We start from the raw sequence: 23,219 nt of genomic DNA on the forward strand, positions 1-23,219 counted from the left end.
GAAGAGAGAAATGAAACCCAACATTTTTCTTTCATGATTCAGATAGAGCATACTTTCCAATTTACTTCCATTATCTAATTTGCTTTGTTCTCTTGGAGCTAGCTGCTGATTGGTGGCTGCACATGTATGTCTCTTGTCATTGGCTTACTGATGTGTTCAGCTACATCCCAGTAGTATAATGCTGCTCATTTAATAAAGGATATCACAAGAATAAAGTAAAATTGATGATAGAAGTAAATTAGAAAGTTGTTTAAAAATGTATGCTCTAAATCATAAAAGAATAATATTGGGTTTCTATGTCCCTTTAATTTTGATTTTAATGTCCCTTTAAGTTATAATTGAATGCCTCTTAATTGGCTTAAAAAGAATAGTCTAGTCGAAATGAAACTTTCATGATTCAGATAGAGCAGCAATTTTAAGCAACTTTCTAATTTACTCCTATTATTAATTTTGTTTCGTTTTCTTGGTATCTATTTGAAAAAGCAAGAATGTAAGCTTAGGAGCCGGCCCATTTTTGGTTCAGCACCAGGGTTGCACTTGCTGATTGGTGGCTAAATGTAGCCACCAAATAGCAAGCACTATCCAGGGTTCTGAACCAAAAATGGACCGGCTCCTTAGCATAGATTCCTGCTTTTTCAAATATATAATATATAAGATAGAAAGCGAACAAAGAAAAAATTGATAATAGGAGTAAATTAGAAAGTTGCTTAAAATTGCCGCTCTATCTGAATCATGAAAGGAAAACATTGGGTTTAGTGTCCCTTTAAACAGATGTCAAGGGGAACATTTGTTTCACCATTTTCCAGTAATTTTTTTATTACTTTCATAATAATGTTGTTACTGTTTAATATCCCACACTCTACATAGAAGTATTCATCTTACCCTTCCCATTTCCCGCAGTTTGGTCAGCATTACAACAATTGTGGAGTTATGTTCCCATAACATGCGCCAGAAATCCTCTGTAGTCTCAGCCAGCGGACCCTGAGTGGCAACATAACCTTTCTGTTGCCTAGAACAAAGTACAGAAGAATTATTTGAAGATGGTGCTATCGTATGTCAAACAGGAATATTACGTTGAGAATGTAATCACAGTTGTATGTTCTTTAAATTACATTTCATAACTATGTAACCCTTCAAAAGGTCTCTCATAAATATCTCATTTTTCAGTTAATAACTGACCTGTATCCATCGATAAAGCTGGCATTGATGTAGTCGGAACCCTCAACACCGCGAATAGGCTGGAGGCAAACACGGCTCAGTTCATACGGCATTATGTTCACCAGCCGGTTCTTGAACTTGTTGCATGGGAGATTGGCACTGATGAATCGGGATGTGTGAGCTTTAGAGTTGGCCAAAAGCTAAAGAAAAGAAAGAAAACTATTATTTTTTGAAGTCCTTCAATATAGTAGTTGGTAAATTGATGGTCATGTTTGGTCACTCACCTTAAACTCTAGTTCCATTGAGGTGACACTCTCTCCCGGTGGGACTTGGGACAGCTTCTGGATATGTGCAAACAGACTGCGTGCCGGCACTTCTGTGTTCCCACATGTTACTGCTTCAAGCAAGGCCTCATGGATAAAGATGTACTGATCTTCTGTCTGTACCATGTAGTTTCGTTGTGCGCGCATGCAGGTCACGTGACCATAAACATCAACTGTTTTTTCTATTTTCACTCTTTCCAACATGGCATCAATTACAATAAAGCACCCAGTCCTACCCACACCGGCACTGCCAGAGGAAAGAAGTCAATCAGTACAGAAAGAATCTAGCTAAAATCAAAATACCACACCATGTATGCCTCACTGAAGAGTAGATATCAAGATTTATTCAGTTTCAGAAAAAAATAATAATTGCAAAGCCAATTTTAATATATTTTTCCCCCAATAAATCCTTATAACAGTAACATAAAACATTCCTTTAACCCCTTTGTGCTGCCACAAAAGTGTTAACATAGTAACAAAGTTCTGATGTAAACACTGTAAAAATGAAATCACACAATTGTTGATATGATCACGTGATTTCAAGGCCGGGATTGGATCATGGGGGACTGTCTACGCTGCTAAGCACGCCCCCCAAGCTGATTCTTTTCAGCGTCAAAAGGGGATGCTGCAAGACGCCATATAAGGTAGTATGTTACTTGCCGTCCTAACGACGTTAGAGCCCAGCACTGTGAGGATGGAATAGAACATCCTAACAGCATGAAAGGGTTACATTTTTTTGCTTGAAAGAAATATGAGGTAAAAGTTTTTTTTAAATATAACTTGAATCTGATACGCTGGATCAGCCATATATTCCCTGCTACGTTTCATTGGTTGGTAGCTATTTTCTGCCAACCTTTATTGGCTGACAGGTACTTCCTGCTTATTATCAGCTGACTAGCATAAGTGCTGATAATGAGCATTGGAAAGAAGTACTAATCTACCAATAAACACTGGCACAAGTACCTTTGTATGTCAAGCTCCAGTCAAACTGGAAAGAATATAAGTATATGAATTGCATTATGGCAAATGCAACCAGCTGGTCATTTAGCTCTATACCTGCAGTGTACCACCATAGGGCCAGCATCAGGCGGATTACAAGCTTTCACTCTGCGCAGGAATGCAAGGATTGGCGTTGGGTATTCCGGAACACCATGATCTGGCCAAGCCATGAACTGAAATTGTCGAATCTCTCTCTTCTCACTGGATCCATTCTTTGGTAAAAAAAATAATATTATACATTAAAAACACATTGTTCTAAACATACAACCGCTAAACTGCTTTCTACAAGCGTACAATCACTAAATTATAACGGAGAACTGCTGGTCCCACGCAGGAAACAGCTGGCCAATCAGCAGTGGAAGTCACATGATGCCGCCAGTAGACAGCTAAGTTAAATAGATAGAAAACCCAATTTTTTTCTTCCATGATTCAGAATAGATCATGCTATTTGAAACAACTTTCAAATTAACGTCTATTATCTAGTTTTTTTTTCTATTGATATCCTTTGTTAAATGAGATATCTAGATAGACTCAGGAGCTACTGATTGGTGGCTGCAAATGTATGCCTCATGTTATTGGCTCAACCAGTGCCTTCAGTAGTTCATTGTTGTTTCTTCAACAAAGGATATTAAGAGAATGAAGCAAATTAGATAATAGAAGTAAATTGTTAAGTCATTTAAAATTGTACTCTCTATTTGAATCATGAATGTTGGGTTTCATGTCCCTTAGTGCTGTAAAGCTTTCTGCTCCTGACTGGGAATTCAACAGTGGGAAAGCATGTTATTTTCCCATTACGATGTCTATCTAAACCACTGGTTTTCCAAACTGTCCTCAGACCTCCCTAGCATACCAGATTTTGAGGATATCTGACCTGGAGCACAGGTGAAATAATCAGCTGATTAGTAAACGGTTATTTTACCTGCTCTCATCCAAGGTAATCCTGAAAACCTGGCCTGTTAGGGAGGTCTGAGGACAGGTTTGAAAACCAGAGCTATAGAGTCATTTTTGCAATGTCATCTGTCCATGTTCCTCTAATGAACTTTAATAAATAATAGCAAGTAAATTGTTGGACCTTAAACCAATTTGACATTCAAATTAAACTGATGCTTAGAAAGTGTATTCGTTATCTTGCTAGCACTGAACGGTTAAATAAGAACAAAGTAATTACGGTTTTTAACTGCTGCAAGAAACCTGAAATGCTCTTGAAAAAAAAAAAAACACTCCGTTTCAAGCCATAGGTATCCCTAAATCATGTTGTACCCCAATGACTATCTACATTTACTGTTTTTCTCATTAAGATCACTGCACCGTAAAATTATATTATAATTGAAAATTAAATTAAAACATTACACTCTTAATTTGCTCGTCTGCATTCTGCTGCACACTGCCAACAGTGCCATCACCCTATCTCTTCATGGAATGTGAAGGAGCACAGGGTACGGAAGAACAGGAGATACAATGTGTCTCTGGATTTCCGTTTTATCACTGCTAAAAAGCAGCGGAAAAGTTTCAGATACATTTAAAATGAGCATAAACTGTAAAAAAAAAAAAGGGATTTAACGGGACATTATATATATATATATATGTTTGTAATGCTCCCCTGCGGACCTGACACCCAGGTTGCTCGGGGGTTAACTGCCTGGGTTGCTGGGAACTTTGCAGCTGTCTGTCAGTGTTCAGGGCTGTGGAGTTAACAGTGGCTTAGGATGTGTACCCAGTCCAGTCTGTGAGTGCGGTCCATTCCTGTGTTTTGTATTTACATAGGGGAGGTTACAAAAGCCTGTGTCACCCTGGGAGGTTCCCAGTTGGTTTGTTTGGAAGTATGCATTGTGTGGGTGCTGGTTAGGGTCCCAGGAAGGGGGAGACCTTGTCGTGGTCCTGGGCTTGATCCTTTGGCGCCAAATGTAACTGACTTCCCCCAGTTTTGCTTTTAAACATTGCTGTGAATCTGCTAGTGAGTGCTGGGTGTTTTGTGTTAATGTTTGTAATGCTCCCCCGCGGACCTGACACCCAGGTTGCTCGGGGGTTAACTGCCTGGGTTGCTGGGAACTTTGCAGCTGTCTGTCAGTGTTCAGGACTGTGGAGTTAACAGTGGCTTAGGATGTGTACCCAGTCCAGTCTGTGAGTGCGGTCCATTCCTGTGTTTTTTATATATATATATATATATATATATATATATTTTTTTTTCCTAGCATAGATAAGCAATGTGGTGCTGCACTACAATATTCCGAATACCCAATGATTATAAATATTTATACTGCTATTAGCAATGTTTGCATTGTTTATCATATCAAACAGCAGTCCATAAACACACCCTTAAAAAAAAATCTTCTGTGGACACGTATCCTATTTCTGTAGCTAGTTAGAAACAGATATAAATGAGCACCTGCAATAATTAAGAGATCGCTGTTAAGGGTGTTGCAGGGACAGGATTCTAATGTCTGCATTTATTTTAAGAAGCAAATTATACTAAAAAGAACAAAATAAGTGATTCAAGTGCATTTTTTTACTACACAAATATTTCACGGGGTATTTCATTTTGAGTTTAATATCCTTTCAAATCCTTATTTTATTTGTGTACCTCCACCAACTGGACTTTATTTTGCATTAGTGGCGAGTGGTTTGTTTTTGTAAATTGTATTCCATCTAATGTTATACATAAGATTGTGCCAGAGAAGAAATACCAGAAAATATATAAAGAGTATACAAATATTTAGTTTATTTATAAATATATTAACCATAAATGAATTGTGTGAAGAAACTGTATTAAATACACGTTAGTTATAACAACCAATCAGAACACAAGTGATGAGTATTGAAGAAAATGAAGACAGATAAATATACAGGACAAACCAGCATGTTGCAGGGTCAGTTAACGCAAACCTGAGCTGCCCATTTTTTTTTTTTACTTTTAAAGGGGCAGTTTAGACCTGATACATAATTTTGATTACTTATCGCTACATCTATAAGCAAGTTATACATCCTATAAGCTTTTACGAAGTACATTAAATATTTAAATATTCATCATTTATTAGGAGCCGACCTATTGCGTGCATATTTTGGCCTGTTAAATTTCTCCAATCACGATCGACTTGTGAAAAGGTTTTGTGCATGTGCAATTTGAAATAGGTAACTGAAAAATATTAAACGTGCACTGCTGAACTGTCATACAAGAAAACCGCTAACTGGACAAGAAGAAAGCTGTGGGCGGAGCTTGGCGGCCATTTTCGTCTGCTAACAAACGATTATTTATAAATTTCGTGTACTTCTTATAAGCTTATAAATGTGGGACCTGTTACAAGATGCTTGTCTGGTTTGTAACAATAAGTATTGGGACTAGACTGTCCCTTTAAACAGTTAATACATGTTAGTTATAATGATGTAGACGAGACAAAGATTAGCTTAAAAATAATATGCAGATTTGTAATATTTATAAAAATAATGTCTGTTTTTTAATATTGAAGAAATCAGTGTAAAGTTTTAGTTTTTTTATAAAGTATTGAGCGTGTTTAAACTTATGTTTACCTAAACAATGATTGTGTGGGATTAGAATGTTAAAGTAACTAGTAACAGTCATTGTTTGAAACATTCAGTGTTTGGAGACTTTATTGCCTGTTTTATATCTGTCCCCAATTTTCCTCAGCAGAAGAGATAAGGGGAAATTTAGGTTCCAACATGGCATCACCTGTTACTTTAAAGAAACTTAGAATTGAAAAACACACAATTTTTAGAGTTCAATTACATTAAAATGGGTGCAAAATAAAAAATGTAAGTATAGTGCAAACTTTTTTTATTTCATATAATTAAACGGTTTTATATTACCCTCTCAAAAGTAGAAGTATCTGTTTGCTGTTGCTGAGAACTAAAATTGTGCTAAATATACCAGAAAGCATCATTTAAGCTATTGTATGATACAATGGAGACAGTAATTCATTAATCTCACCTTGTAGAGGGCAAAGGTCCTTACTGTATATGTGGCAAGTTCTACAGTGTCCAACAAGGTGACTTGGATCATACCATAGGTCTCTGAGCCACGGCCTGGCCAGTACTGGTCACATTTCACCTGTGATTCCAGAAAACATCAAATTGTTAAAAAAAACTAAATCTTACCTTGCAGATGTGTTTGAGTTTTTATGTTAAGGTAAAAGCAGGGTATGAGAGAGTAAGGGTCACTGATGTGTGGTATCAGAAACAAATTGTTAGTACTAGAATATTGTCCCAGATCAGATGGAAATAGACTTATAAGACATTTTTGAAGATCATGCATGAAAATAAAGTTAACAAAGTATGTTAAAGGGACATCGTACACTAGATTTTTCTTTGCATAAATGTTTTGTATATAATGCATTTATATAGCCCATCTGGGAGTGTTTTTGTAACAATTGTGCTGATTTTTAGACTTCTAACCGAGCCTCAAAGTATCAGATGTTTACTGATGTCTACGGACTTCATGCTTTCCCAGCCGCTTTCACTGGGTGTCCCAGCCTAATCTCACTCATCAACAGTGCTAAACTGGGAGCTCCTAAATAAGTTTTTAAAAGGTTTTATACTGGATCTTTATATTAGTATCTGTGCATATTCTTTTTTATAGTAGTGTCTATTACATGCAGTTATATGAAAATTGATGTATACTGTCCCTTTAATTATTGATGATACAAATTTTACAAAAAACAAACAAACCATAATGATTATGTTAGTTTTGAGCTGCAACAGGAAGAACTTAATTTATGGAAGATTCATAGGCTATTTGAGATAGGTTATAACTTTTATGTCTTACCCTAGATTTCTCTTCAAGTCGGGTCATCATGACGATGGTATTTGCTCTTTGTTCCCATACCAAACGCCAGAAGTCACTGAGGGTCTCTGGCAGTGGCCCCTGAGTTGCAATATATGCATTTTGCTTCCTGTACCCATCAATGTAGTTAGCATTGATGTAATCACTGCCAGGAACACCTACAGGTAACAGAGATAAGTGATATTGTCTAATAAGGAAACACCTCCTCCTTACTAATCTGTTATAGGACTCATTAATAACTAATAATGTTTAAGATATGACAATATAATTAGGTGAAAGCCTTACCATCCACTGAGGTAAGAATGACGCGTGAATGGTCATAAGCAATGACATTTGCATAGCGGTTCTTTGGCTTGTTTACTTCCATGTTTGAATTTTCCCAGGTAAACTGCTGACCTGGATCAATGGACTAAAAGAAAAAGACAACGGAATCACAAATAAAAGAAAACCAAATAATTACAGACTTTAAAGGAACACTAGTCAAATATAAAGTTTCATTATTCAAACCGAGCATGCAATTTAAAAAACGTTCCAATATATTTCCTTTATCAAAACGTGCACAATCTTTTTATATGAACACTTTCTGAGGCTTTATCTCCTACTGAGCATGTGCAACAGTTCACAGTATATATGTATACGCATGTGATTGGCCGATGGCGGTCACATGATACAGGGGGAGGAAAAATTGGATTAACTTAGAAATTTGCCAGAAAATATTTTATTGACCACTTCAAATTTAAAGTAAGTGCTATTTCATTGTAATTTTATTGTGTATTTGTCAGTTATTCAATGCAACTGTATTTATGGGACAGTTAAGATATAAGGTATATGGGACAGTTAATATATAGATATATATTAAATGAGGTAAAAAAAAGTTGAGTGAAGATTTACTTTAAGCCTCTGTGGTAAATGACACTCATATTCCTCTCCACCCACTTTTGATTTTTATTTCTCTTGGATATTTTTTTTGGCAGAAGGTTCCAGAGATTTTAGTGCTATGTTTGTTTACCTCATACTCCTGGGAGAATTTAAGTCCATCGTTGGCCTTCAGTCTATCAATATTGTCTGCAAGGTCACAGATTGGAATGGGTGGATGGTCCCTCATGCCTAAGACAACAAAAAGAACATATGATTGACTGTTTTTCCAGTCCTTCTATATCACCCATAGGTGAGGATGAACAGTGCAGCGAGATGGATGGACAGACAGAGCTGCACACACACAACATGCTGCCATAACCCATAGAAAAGCAGCAAAACGTGCCTTAAACAATGGGGCCACGCATGCCCTGCATGAGAGGATGCAGCGCCGCTGAGAGTGAAATATCCGCACTGCAGACTCTGATGCTATGTGGGGAGGGAGGGTATGGAACTAAAGTGATTGGAAACTGAAATAAAGAAGGTAACAGCTTGATAAGGGATTATACATAATATAAAGGAGAGACTTGAACAACAAAATTGCTGTGATGGCATAAAAAGAACAGGTGAAAGTGAACAAATATAAAACTAGAATAATATAATGGAGTGAGAGAAACAGAAGGGAAATCATGGAATAATAAAACAGAATAGAAAATAACAAACAATATGAGGTTAGAGAAAAAAAAACCTACTTCATAGAAAAGCATAGCAGAGGATGAAATAGGTAAGAAGAAATAATTAGATGAGATTGAGAGAACTCCTTTATCTCCCATTTACTGAACATGTGAGAATCACCAAGTAAGTTGTTAGTAACATACTATTTTACAACAGGGTGGAGTGGCATTTAAAGAAGATGCTGGGACACCAAATGAAACCAAGTACATATAAAACTAATAAAAGAGAAATAATTCATCATTGCATGAGATATGACCTAACCTTAGATACTATCCATCCATACATTGCTTTAGTCACTCAAGGAACTAACTTTGCTATCACAATACCATTCATACTTTTTTTGTTTTCTTAACTCAAATAAATAGGAGCACAGAGGCCACTCATGCCTGGTGCATTAGAGAAAATTTAATTGGGGGAGGAAATAAATCAAAGAATTAAAACTAGGGAGATCTAAGGGGAAAAGCAAAAAAAGGAGAAAATGTAGCATAGAATAGTTATGCCAAAGAATAGAGAATGAGGTGACAGACTAAAAAAAGTAAAGAGGGAGCCATTTATGAGTGAGGTGTGCGGAAGTGGTAAATTCTCTAGATGGGTACAGTAGGTTGTCAAACTAACTTGATATATTCGGGTAACTGGGGACACTGGAACCTGCAAGGAAAAAAAGCAGCAAAGAACAGAAAGCAGTTAGAGGGGAGGATGAGTTGACTGGGGGAGAGTAGGCGTGACAGTGATCTAATAAGGATGCTGAGTGATTGGTCAGAAACAGTGTATCAATTTGCTTCTTTAAATGTCAGGCTATCCCAGCGTGCTTAATAGACCCTGAAATAAAATCCTCAAAATTCTATTATGTCAACTGAACTTTCAAGTTGTGCCTGTGCTTATTCTAAATGTATATTTTCTATAGGGCTCAACCCCTTGGAAACTTTCTACTATATTTTTTAAACTATCTCACAGGTTCCTTTCACACAGTATAATTTTAAAGGTAAAGAGTGCAACATTAAATGTTGCCATGGAACTTTGTGTGTTTAATCCCTGAAATGACAATCAACACATAGGTAAAGTCCCACCGGGAGACACAAGCAGCCCCCTAGCCGAATACAGACGGTAATTAGCCACATTGTGTGATTGTCACTGTCATTTTGCTCACTGGGTTGTTTCCTGCTCAGGACCAGCAGTTATCTATGGCTCCTTAACATAATTTTATCTATGTAAGCCAAAAGGAGCTAAACATATAGATAAAGTCTACTTGGGACTGGCAGAGAAACACTGGTGAGCCAATCAGCAGCTGTGGTTGTGTTCAGCTCAAGAGCTGTAAAGATTTCAACTCCAGAATTGGACTGGACTTTACCTATGTGTTTAACCTTGTTGCAGGGGTTAAACACAAAAGTAGTGCAAACATTAGATTTAAGAATGGCATTGCTCAGCATGCAGTAAAACAACAAAATACCCAAATCCTTTACCACAGACTTTAAAATAAAGATTTTCAAATACAGATGAAAGCTGTAATAACTGCAAAAGTGCAGTAAACTATATATTTGATATTGGGCTAGATTCTCTAATGTCCTCTCCAGGACATGCATGTATGTATGTATGCTTATGGAACCCATCCACAAGAGAATGGAGGGGATAGGCTGCATTATATAACACAGGTGCTGGAGAGAGTGGAAATACTGTTAGTAAATTTAGCCCACTACTATCATCTGGTTGGAAGTGATCACATGATGAAAGTATTTTTTTTTAAATATCAGAGAAAGAAGCCAGCAAAGACGAAGATTCTATTAGAGTAAAGAAGGATATAAAAGAATGATGAATAAGTACACGCTACACTGTTTAAGAGAAGGTTTAAAAGCAATGAGACTTGGTTATATAGACAGTGAGGGCCCCTGCAGTGAATTTAACTAATGTGAACTAGTGATTCTTTTATGTCAAATCTAAAAGCACATTCAGCAAAGCCTTGTTGTTGGAAGACTTCTCATGCACAGTAGTTACACACAGGGCGCTACTTACCTGGGGTCTGGTAGTTCAGTCTTCTCATTTCTACAGGGTCAGACGAATGTGCTAGAAGAGAGTCCTTTAGACCAACAGCCTGATCATCTTTGCCAGAAGGTGAGTTTGTTCTTTTTCTGGAAATAAAAAATAATAATTTTATACATAAAAATGCATTTGGTCATTAAACTGTCATTAGCAAATAGACATGTGCATGGCGAAAAAATTTGGTTCGGATCGATTCAGATTTTTGAGAATTTCGGTTCGAAGCGATTCGAATTCGGAAAAATTTGAATCAATTTGGTTCGGATTTGTTTCGGATTCATTCGGATTCGAATAAATTCGGTTTGGATTTGTTTCGGATTCATTCGGATTCGAATAAATTCGGCTGGATTCGATTCGAGTCGGTTCGGAAATTCGGAATTTCGGTAAGTGTTAGGTGGGATTAGACTAGTATTATGTACTGTACATTAGGTGTAACCCATAGCAGAGTGATATAACCTAATATACTGTACAATACTAGTGTAATCCTTGGCCAACCGAATCTACCGAATAAATCCGAAGTAATTCGGATTTATTCGGTAGATTCCGCACTATTTTAATTCGGAGATTCGGTTCGATCAGAATCTCCGAATTTTATGAATTTCCGAATCGAACCGAAACGAATCGCACATGTCTATTAGCAAACTATTGTTTAATTAGAAAATTAAGAAGACCAACGAACATAACAAATTAATAAAAGGTTCTTTAGAAATGCTTGTGTCTGACTGTGAGTCATCGTGTATTGTGGCTCCTGATCAGAACACAGTTTGCAATCCAATCAGGAGCAAAACTATCACGTAGCAGCCAATGACAAGCATGTTCTGATTAGGTACGGAAGCTTAAAGGGACAGTCTAGTCAAAATTAAACTTTCATGATTCAGATAGAGCTTGCAATTCTAAGCAGCTTTCTAATTTACTCCTATTATAAAGGCTTCTTAGTTCTCTTGGTATCTTTATTTGAAAAAGCCGTAATGTAAGCTTAGGATCCAGCCCATTTTTGGTTCAGCACCTGGGTAGCGCTTGATAATTGGTGTCTAAATGTAGCAAGTGCTACCCAGCTTCTCAATCAAAAATGGTCTGGCTCCTAAGCTTACATTCCAGCATTTTCAAATAAAGATAATAAGAGAACAAAGAAAAAATGATGATAGAAGTAAATTAGAAAGTTGCTTAAAATTGCATGCTCTATCTGAATCATGAAAGTTTATTTTTGACTAGTCTATTCCTTTAACTATGGTAAACTTCTGCAAATGGTTAAATACACTTGACTACCTTGGAACATTTGAGAAATAATGAAATGCTCTAATTAATTAATGCATTCTGTTGTTGCTTTAACATATTCCATTAACGGGACAGTAAAGTTAAAATTAATCTTATTTGGATACAACATATGCAATTAAAAAAAAAAAAACTTTTCTATTTTCTTTCACCATACAATTTGCTTTGTTCTCTTGGTATCCATTGTTAAAGAGAAAGCTGGGCTGTAGCAATGAACTACTGGGAGCTGGCTGAACACGTGGTGAGCCAATGACAAGAGGCATATGTGTGTAGCCACCAATCACCAGGTCCTCTGAATCCTATTCTTCAATAAAGGATACCAAAAAACAAAGCAAATTTGATAGGAGAAATGCACTGGAAAATTGTTTAACATGGCATGTTCTATACAAATTGAGAAAGTATAATTTTAACTTTACTGTCCCTTTAATTAGATTACACTTTTCCTGATAACTATTGCCTATCACATTTTTTTTGCCATACTTTTATTTATAAACCTCTTTAAATTAATATAATCTTTAATATAAGAAAAAGAAGCACAAATTATATATTATTTATCTTTTGTTATGAAAATTTACATTGACTTATAATCTTGTTACTGATAAACCATTTAATTGGTGGATACAGAGGGCAGCAATCCAAAGCTATGTCCCTTTAACAAACCTAACCAAACTGCAAACATCTTAACGAAGACGAGCGAGCACCCCCAATAACGCATCTGTAGGGTTAGCTACAATATGGTACATATAGCGGCATGGGAATGTGCCTGCATTTAAATGGTTTTACAATCACAGCCCTTTCTGCTCCCAACCCCCCATCTTTCTTTATCACAGATACACATTTGCATTAACATATTTACATCTATATGAATATTTATAAGAACCAAATCCTACCTTTCCTGTTTACTATATCCAGAGACAGGCAAAAAACAAAGAGAGAGAGGTAATGAGATTAATTGAAACTAAAGAGACAGCATTATAGAGAATAGAGTTAGACGACAGCAAACGCCAGACAACAACAGGTGACTTGGGTGGAATAACAAACGGAATACAGACATATACAGTATATATATATATATATATATGCAAATGCTGTTTTATGGGTGTGGTGAAATAGTTGTCAGGCCCTAACCTCCTGTACCTCTGTCTAGCAAATGACAGCTGCATTGTATGAGGAACAACTATTAACATTATGCATAGTAAAAGTATTCAAACGAAGGCACATTATTTTAATGACAGTTGTGTAACAATATCACCTCTTTATCCCTTTAAAGGGACATGAGACCAATATTTTTTCTTTAATGACTCGGATAGAGCATGTGATTTTAAACAACTTTCCAATTTACTTCTATTATTTAATTTGTTTTGTTCTTTTGGTATCATTTGGTGAAAAGGATGCCTAGGTAGGCTCAGGAGTTGCTGATTGGTTGCTGCAGATATATGCTCCCTGTAATGCATTTCTGCTTTTTCCACTAAGAATACCAAGAGCACAAAGACAATTCGGTAATAGAAGTAAATTGGAAAGTTGTTTGAAATTGTATGTCCTATCTGAATCATAAAAGAAAAAAATTGGGTTTCTTGTCCCTTTAACTAGTGGGGATGAGAGGTCAGAGTGCAAGGGGACACGGGACAGGTCAGTGTCACTACCTTTTGAACAGAAGAATTGCGATGACTATGATGATGATAAGAATAACGGCCAGGACTGGACCCATCACCCAAAGCATTTCAGGTTCTTCCTGCTGTTTAGCTGTGGACGACACTTCTACCACAATATCGTCAGAGTACGGGCTGGCTGCATACTTCTTCTGCAAATAATAAAGAGAGTTGGGCTCCTCAGTACCAGAACACAGGAGCATTATGTAGTATTAATGCAGCCCTAGCTAACTCAGGCAACCTACATGTAATGCAAAACAAAGTACTTATCTGAGGCTGCTACGTATATATAAGCATACAGTAATGCATAACAAAGTACTTATCTGAGGAAGCTACGTATATATAAGCATACAGTAATGCATAACAAAGTACTTATCTGAGGAAGCTACGTATATATAAGCATACAGTAATGCATAACAAAGTACTTATCTGAGGCTGCTACGTATATATAAGCATACAGTAATGCATAACAAAGTACTTATCTGAGGCTGCTACGTATATATAAGCATACAGTAATGCATAACAAAGTACTTATCTGAGGAAGCTACGTATATATAAGCATACAGTAATGCATAACAAAGTACTTATCTGAGGAAGCTACGTATATATAAGCATACAGTAATGCATAACAAAGTACTTATCTGAGGAAGCTACGTATATATAAGCATACAGTAATGCATAACAAAGTACTTATCTGAGGAAGCTACGTATATATAAGCATACAGTAATGCATAACAAAGTACTTATCTGAGGCTGCTACGTATATATAAGCATACAGTAATGCATAACAAAGTACTTATCTGAGGCTGCTACGTATATATAAGCATACAGTAATGCATAACAAAGTACTTATCTGAGGCTGCTACGTATATATAAGCATACAGTAATGCATAACAAAGTACTTATCTGAGGCTGCTACATATATATAAGCATACAGTAATGCATAACAAAGTACTTATTTGAGGCTGCTACATATATATAAGCATACAGTAATGCATAACAAAGTACTTATCTGAGGCTGCTACGTATATATAAGCATACAGTAATGCATAACAAAGTACTTATCTGAGGCTGCTACGTATATATAAGCATACAGTAATGCATAACAAAGTACTTATCTGAGGCTGCTACGTATATATAAGCATACAGTAATGCATAACAAAGTACTTATCTGAGGCTGCTACGTATATATAAGCATACAGTAATGCATAACAAAGTACTTATCTGAGGCAGCTACGTATATATAAGCATACAGTAATGCATAACAAAGTACTTATCTGAGGCTGCTACGTATATATAAGCATACAGTAATGCATAACAAAGTACTTATCTGAGGAAGCTACGTATATATAAGCATACAGTAATGCATAACAAAGTACTTATCTGAGGCTGCTACGTATATATAAGCATACAGTAATGCATAACAAAGTACTTATCTGAGGCTGCTACGTATATATAAGCATACAGTAATGCATAACAAAGTACTTATCTGAGGAAGCTACGTATATATAAGCATACAGTAATGCATAACAAAGTACTTATCTGAGGCTGCTTCGTATATATAAGCATACAGTAATGCATAACAAAGTACTTATCTGAGGCTGCTACGTATATATAAGCATACAGTAATGCATAACAAAGTACTTATCTGAGGCTGCTACGTATATATAAGCATACAGTAATGCATAACAAAGTACTTATCTGAGGCTGCTACGTATATATAAGCATACAGTAATGCATAACAAAGTACTTATCTGAGGCTGCTACGTATATATAAGCATACAGTAATGCATAACAAAGTACTTATCTGAGGCTGCTACGTATATATAAGCATACAGTAATGCATAACAAAGTACTTATCTGAGGCTGCTACGTATATATAAGCATACAGTAATGCATAACAAAGTACTTATCTGAGGATGCTACGTATATATAAGCATACAGTAATGCATAACAAAGTACTTATCTGAGGCTGCTACGTATATATAAGCATACAGTAATGCATAACAAAGTACTTATCTGAGGCTGCTACGTATATATAAGCATACAGTAATGCATAACAAAGTACTTATCTGAGGCTGCTACGTATATATAAGCATACAGTAATGCATAACAAAGTACTTATCTGAGGCTGCTACATATATATAAGCATACAGTAATGCATAACAAAGTACTTATCTGAGGAAGCTACGTATATATGAGCATACAGTAATGCATAACAAAGTACTTATCTGAGGCTGCTACATATATATAAGCATACAGTAATGCATAACAAAGTACTTATCTGAGGCTGCTACGTATATATAAGCATACAGTAATGCATAACAAAGTACTTATCTGAGGCTGCTACGTATATATAAGCATACAGTAATGCATAACAAAGTACTTATCTGAGGAAGCTACGTATATATAAGCATACAGTAATGCATAACAAAGTACTTATCTGAGGCTGCTACGTATATATAAGCATACAGTAATGCATAACAAAGTACTTATCTGAGGCTGCTACGTATATATAAGCATACAGTAATGCATAACAAAGTACTTATCTGAGGCTGCTACGTATATATAAGCATACAGTAATGCATAACAAAGTACTTATCTGAGGCTGCTATGTATATATAAGCATACAGTAATGCATAACAAAGTACTTATCTGAGGCTGCTACGTATATATAAGCATACAGTAATGCATAACAAAGTACTTATCTGAGGCTGCTACGTATATATAAGCATACAGTAATGCATAACAAATTACTTATCTGAGGCTGCTACGTATATATAAGCATACAGTAATGCATAACAAAGTACTTATCTGAGGAAGCTACGTATATATAAGCATACAGTAATGCATAACAAAGTACTTATCTGAGGCTGCTACGTATATATAAGCATACAGTAATGCATAACAAAGTACTTATCTGAGGCTGCTACGTATATATAAGCATACAGTAATGCATAACAAAGTACTTATCTGAGGCTGCTACATATATATAAGCATACAGTAATACATAACAAAGTACTTATCTGAGGCTGCTACGTATATATAAGCATACAGTAATGCATAACAAAGTACTTATCTGAGGCTGCTACGTATATATAAGCATACAGTAATGCATAACAAAGAACTTATCTGAGGCTGCTACGTATATATAAGCATACAGTAATACATAACAAAGTACTTATCTGAGGCTGCTACGTATATATAAGCATACAGTAATGCATAACAAAGTACTTATCTGAGGCTGCTACGTATATATAAGCATACAGTAATGCATAACAAAGTACTTATCTGAGGCTGCTACGTATATATAAGCATACAGTAATACATAACAAAGTACTTATCTGAGGCTGCTACGTATATATAAGCATACAGTAATGCATAACAAAGTACTTATCTGAGGAAGCTACGTATATATAAGCATACAGTAATGCATAACAAAGTACTTATCTGAGGCTGCTACGTATATATAAGCATACAGTAATACATAACAAAGTACTTATCTGAGGCTGCTACGTATATATAAGCATACAGTAATGCATAACAAAGTACTTATCTGAGGCTGCTACGTATATATAAGCATACAGTAATACATAACAAAGTACTTATCTGAGGCTGCTACATATATATAAGCATACAGTAATGCATAACAAAGTACTTATCTGAGGCTGCTACGTATATATAAGCATACAGTAATGCATAACAAAGTACTTATCTGAGGCTGCTACGTATATATAAGCATACAGTAATGCATAACAAAGTACTTATCTGAGGCTGCTACGTATATATAAGACATACAGTAATGCATAACAAAGTACTTATCTGAGGCTGCTACGTATATATAAGCATACAGTAATGCATAACAAAGTACTTATCTGAGGCTGCTACGTATATATAAGCATACAGTAATGCATAACAAAGTACTTATCTGAGGCTGCTACGTATATATAAGCATACAGTAATGCATAACAAAGTACTTATCTGAGGCTGCTACGTATATATAGCATACAGTAATGCATAACAAAGTACTTATCTGAGGCTGCTACATATATATAAGCATACAGTAATGCATAACAAAGTACTTATCTGAGGCTGCTCACGTATATATAAGCATACAGTAATGCATAACAAAGTACTTATCTGAGGCTGCTACGTATATATAAGCATACAATAATGCATAACAAAGTACTTATCTGAGGCTGCTACGTATATATAAGCATACAGTAATGCATAACAAAAGTACTTATCTGAGGCTGCTACGTATATATAAGCATACAGTAATGCATAACAAAGTACTTATCTGAGGCTGCTACGTATATATAAGCATACAGTAATACATAACAAAGTACTTATCTGAGGCTGCTACGTATATATAAGCATACAGTAATGCATAACAAAGTACTTATCTGAGGCTGCTACGTATATATAAGCATACAGTAATGCATAACAAAGTACTTATCTGAGGCTGCTACGTATATATAAGCATATAGTAATGCATAACAAAGTACTTATCTGAGGCTGCTACGTATATATAAGCATACAGTAATGCATAACAAAGTACTTATCTGAGGCTGCTACATATATATAAGCATACAGTAATGCATAACAAAGTACTTATCTGAGGGCTGCTACGTATATATAAGCATACAGTAATGCATAACAAAGTACTTATCTGAGGCTGCTACGTATATATAATCTGAGGCTGCTACGTATCTGAGGCTGCTACGTATATATAAGCATACAGTAATGCATAACAAAGTACTTATCTGAGGATGCTACGTATATATAAGCATACAGTAATGCATAACAAAGTACTTATCTGAGGCTGCTACGTATATATAAGCATACAGTAATGCATAACAAAGTACTTATCTGAGGCTGCTACGTATATATAAGCATACAGTAATGCATAACAAAGTACTTATCTGAGGCTGCTACGTATATATAAGCATACAGTAATGCATAACAAAGTACTTATCTGAGGCTGCTATGTATATATAAGCATACAGTAATGCATAACAAAGTACTTATCTGAGGCTGCTACGTATATATAAGCATACAGTAATGCATAACAAAGTACTTATCTGAGGCTGCTACGTATATATAAGCATACAGTAATGCATAACAAATTACTTATCTGAGGCTGCTACGTATATATAAGCATACAGTAATGCATAACAAAGTACTTATCTGAGGAAGCTACGTATATATAAGTATACAGTATTGCATAACAAATTACTTATCTGAGGCTGCTACGTATATATAAGCATACAGTAATGCATAACAAAGTACTTATCTGAGGCTGCTACGTATATATAAGCATACAGTAATGCATCACCAAAGTACTTATCTGAGGCTGCTACGTATATATAAGCATACAGTAATGCATAACAAAGTACTTATCTGAGGCTGCTACGTATATATAAGCATACAGTAATACATAACAAAGTACTTATCTGAGGCTGCTACGTATATATAAGCATACAGTAATGCATAACAAAGTACTTATCTGAGGAAGCTACGTATATATAAGCATACAGTAATGCATAACAAAGTACTTATCTGAGGCTGCTACGTATATATAAGCATACAGTAATACATAACAAAGTACTTATCTGAGGCTGCTACGTATATATAAGCATACAGTAATGCATAACAAAGTACTTATCTGAGGCTGCTACGTATATATAAGCATACAGTAATACATAACAAAGTACTTATCTGAGGCTGCTACATATATATAAGCATACAGTATTGCATAACAAAGTACTTATCTGAGGCTGCTATGTATATATAAGCATACAGTAATGCATAACAAAGTACTTATCTGAGGCTGCTACGTATATATAAGCATACAGTAATGCATAACAAAGTACTTATCTGAGGCTGCTACGTATATATAAGCATACAGTAATGCATAACAAAGTACTTATCTGAGGCTGCTACGTATATATAAGCATACAGTAATGCATAACAAAGTACTTATCTGAGGCTGCTATGTATATATAAGCATACAGTAATGCATAACAAAGTACTTATCTGAGGCTGCTACGTATATATAAGCATACAGTAATGCATAACAAAGTACTTATCTGAGGCTGCTACGTATATATAAGCAAACAGTAATGCATAACAAAAGTACTTATCTGAGGCTGCTACATATATATAAGCATACAGTAATGCATAACAAAGTACTTATCTGAGGCTGCTACGTATATATAAGCATACAGTAATGCATAACAAAGTACTTATCTGAGGCTGCTACGTATATATAAGCATACAATAATGCATAACAAAGTACTTATCTGAGGCTGCTACGTATATATAAGCATACAGTAATGCATAACAAAGTACTTATCTGAGGCTGCTACGTATATATAAGCATACAGTAATGCATAACAAAGTACTTATCTGAGGCTGCTACGTATATATAAGCATACAGTAATACATAACAAAGTACTTATCTGAGGCTGCTACGTATATATAAGCATACAGTAATGCATAACAAAGTACTTATCTGAGGCTGCTACGTATATATAAGCATACAGTAATGCATAACAAAGTACTTATCTGAGGCTGCTACGTATATATAAGCATATAGTAATGCATAACAAAGTACTTATCTGAGGCTGCTACGTATATATAAGCATACAGTAATGCATAACAAAGTACTTATCTGAGGCTGCTACATATATATAAGCATACAGTAATGCATAACAAAGTACTTATCTGAGGCTGCTACGTATATATAAGCATACAGTAATGCATAACAAAGTACTTATCTGAGGCTGCTACGTATATATAATCTGAGGCTGCTACGTATCTGAGGCTGCTACGTATATATAAGCATACAGTAATGCATAACAAAGTACTTATCTGAGGAAGCTACGTATATATAAGCATACAGTAATGCATAACAAAGTACTTATCTGAGGCTGCTACGTATATATAAGCATACAGTAATGCATAACAAAGTACTTATCTGAGGCTGCTACGTATATATAAGCATACAGTAATGCATAACAAAGTACTTATCTGAGGCTGCTACGTATATATAAGCATACAGTAATGCATAACAAAGTACTTATCTGAGGCTGCTATGTATATATAAGCATACAGTAATGCATAACAAAGTACTTATCTGAGGCTGCTACGTATATATAAGCATACAGTAATGCATAACAAAGTACTTATCTGAGGCTGCTACGTATATATAAGCATACAGTAATGCATAACAAATTACTTATCTGAGGCTGCTACGTATATATAAGCATACAGTAATGCATAACAAAGTACTTATCTGAGGAAGCTACGTATATATAAGTATACAGTATTGCATAACAAATTACTTATCTGAGGCTGCTACGTATATATAAGCATACAGTAATGCATAACAAAGTACTTATCTGAGGCTGCTACGTATATATAAGCATACAGTATATATACGTAGCAGCCTCAGATAAGTACTTTGTTATGCATTACTGTATGCTTATATATACGTAGCAGCCTCAGATAAGTACTTTGTTATGCATTACTGTATGCTTATATATACGTAGCAGCCTCAGATAAGTACTTTGTTATGCATTACTGTATGCTTATATATACGTAGCAGCCTCAGATAAGCATACAGTAATGCATAACAAAGTACTTATCTGAGGCTGCTATGTATATATAAGCATACAGTAATGCAGTGCTTGACAAATCTGTTTAAAAATTAGTAGCCAGTAAGAATATTTAGGAGCCAGGCATATTTTTAGGAGCCAGACAGTTGGATTTGTATATAGATATATGGAGAATAACCCAAAAACTTAGGAGCCAGGGGTAAAAATTCTAGGAGCCAGTGGCTCCCAGGCTCCTGGGTTTGTCGAGCCCAGCAGTAATGCATAACAAATTACTTATCTGAGGCTGCTACGTATATATAAGCATACAGTAATGCATAACAAAGTACTTATCTGAGGCTGCTACATATATATAAGCATACAGTAATGCATAACAAATTACTTATCTGAGGCTGCTACGTATATATAAGCATACAGTAATGCATAACAAAGTACTTATCTGAGGCTGCTACATATATATAAGCATACAGTAATGCATAACAAAGTACTTATCTGAGGCTGCTACATATATATAAGCATACAGTAATGCATAACAAATTACTTATCTGAGGCTGCTACGTATATATAAGCATACAGTAATGCATAACAAAGTACTTATCTGAGGCTGCTACATATATATAAGCATACAGTAATGCATAACAAAGTACTTATCTGAGGCTGCTACATATATATAAGCATACAGTAATGCATAACAAAGTACTTATCTGAGGCTGCTACGTATATATAAGCATACAGTAATGCATAACAAAGTACTTATCTGAGGCTGCTACGTATATATAAGCATACAGTAATGCATAACAAAGTACTTATCTGAGGCTGCTACGTATATATAAGCATACAATAATGCATAACAAAGTACTTATCTGAGGCTGCTACATATATATAAGCATACAGTAATGCATAACAAAGTACTTATCTGAGGCTGCTACGTATATATAAGCATACAGTAATGCATAACAAAGTACTTATCTGAGGCTGCTACGTATATATAAGCATACAGTAATGCATAACAAAGTACTTATCTGAGGCTGCTGCGTATATATAAGCATACAGTAATGCATAACAAAGTACTTATCTGAGGCTGCTACATATATATAAGCATACAGTAATGCATAACAAAGTACTTATCTGAGGGCTGCTACGTATATATAAGCATACAGTAATGCATAACAAAGTACTTATCTGAGGCTGCTACGTATATATAAGCATACAGTAATGCATAACAAAGTACTTATCTGAGGCTGCTATGTATATATAAGCATACAGTAATGCATAACAAAGTACTTATCTGAGGCTGCTACATATATATAAGCATACAGTAATGCATAACAAAGTACTTATCTGAGGCTGCTACATATATATAAGCATACAGTAATGCATAACAAAGTACTTATCTGAGGCTGCTACATATATATAAGCATACAGTAATGCATAACAAAGTACTTATCTGAGGCTGCTACGTATATATAAGCATACAGTAATGCATAACAAAGTACTTATCTGAGGCTGCTACATATATATAAGCATACAGTAATGCATAACAAAGTACTTATCTGAGGCTGCTACGTATATATAAGCATACAGTAATGCATAACAAAGTACTTATCTGAGGCTGCTACGTATATATAAGCATACAGTAATGCATAACAACGTACTTATCTGAGGCTGCTACGTATATATAAGCATACAGTAATGCATAACAAAGTACTTATCTGAGGCTGCTACGTATATATAAGCATACAGTAATGCATAACAAAGTACTTATCTGAGGCTGCTACGTATA

General features: G+C 35.4%; 1 protein-coding gene across 4 annotated transcripts in view; it reads right to left on the reverse strand.

The window, feature by feature from the left end:
- Nucleotides 1-23,219, reverse strand: part of PTPRF (protein tyrosine phosphatase receptor type F) — a 496,653-nt gene that overhangs the window by 7,342 nt on the left and 466,092 nt on the right. For all 4 annotated transcript variants that reach the window (XM_053693596.1, XM_053693597.1, XM_053693598.1 and 1 more), the window contains 10 exons: nt 13,812-13,969; nt 10,873-10,988; nt 8,285-8,382; nt 7,561-7,684; nt 7,258-7,433; nt 6,424-6,543; nt 2,538-2,692; nt 1,443-1,728; nt 1,180-1,358; nt 883-1,009 (listed from right to left, as the gene is read on the reverse strand). In XM_053693596.1, the coding sequence (XP_053549571.1) occupies nt 883-1,009; nt 1,180-1,358; nt 1,443-1,728; nt 2,538-2,692; nt 6,424-6,543; nt 7,258-7,433; nt 7,561-7,684; nt 8,285-8,382; nt 10,873-10,988; nt 13,812-13,969 (1,539 nt within the window). The remainder of the gene's footprint in view (nt 1-882; nt 1,010-1,179; nt 1,359-1,442; nt 1,729-2,537; nt 2,693-6,423; nt 6,544-7,257; nt 7,434-7,560; nt 7,685-8,284; nt 8,383-10,872; nt 10,989-13,811; nt 13,970-23,219) is intronic.

Source organism: Bombina bombina, chromosome 10 (genome assembly GCF_027579735.1).
Source record: "Bombina bombina isolate aBomBom1 chromosome 10, aBomBom1.pri, whole genome shotgun sequence".
Classification (NCBI taxonomy): Eukaryota; Metazoa; Chordata; class Amphibia; order Anura; family Bombinatoridae; genus Bombina; species Bombina bombina.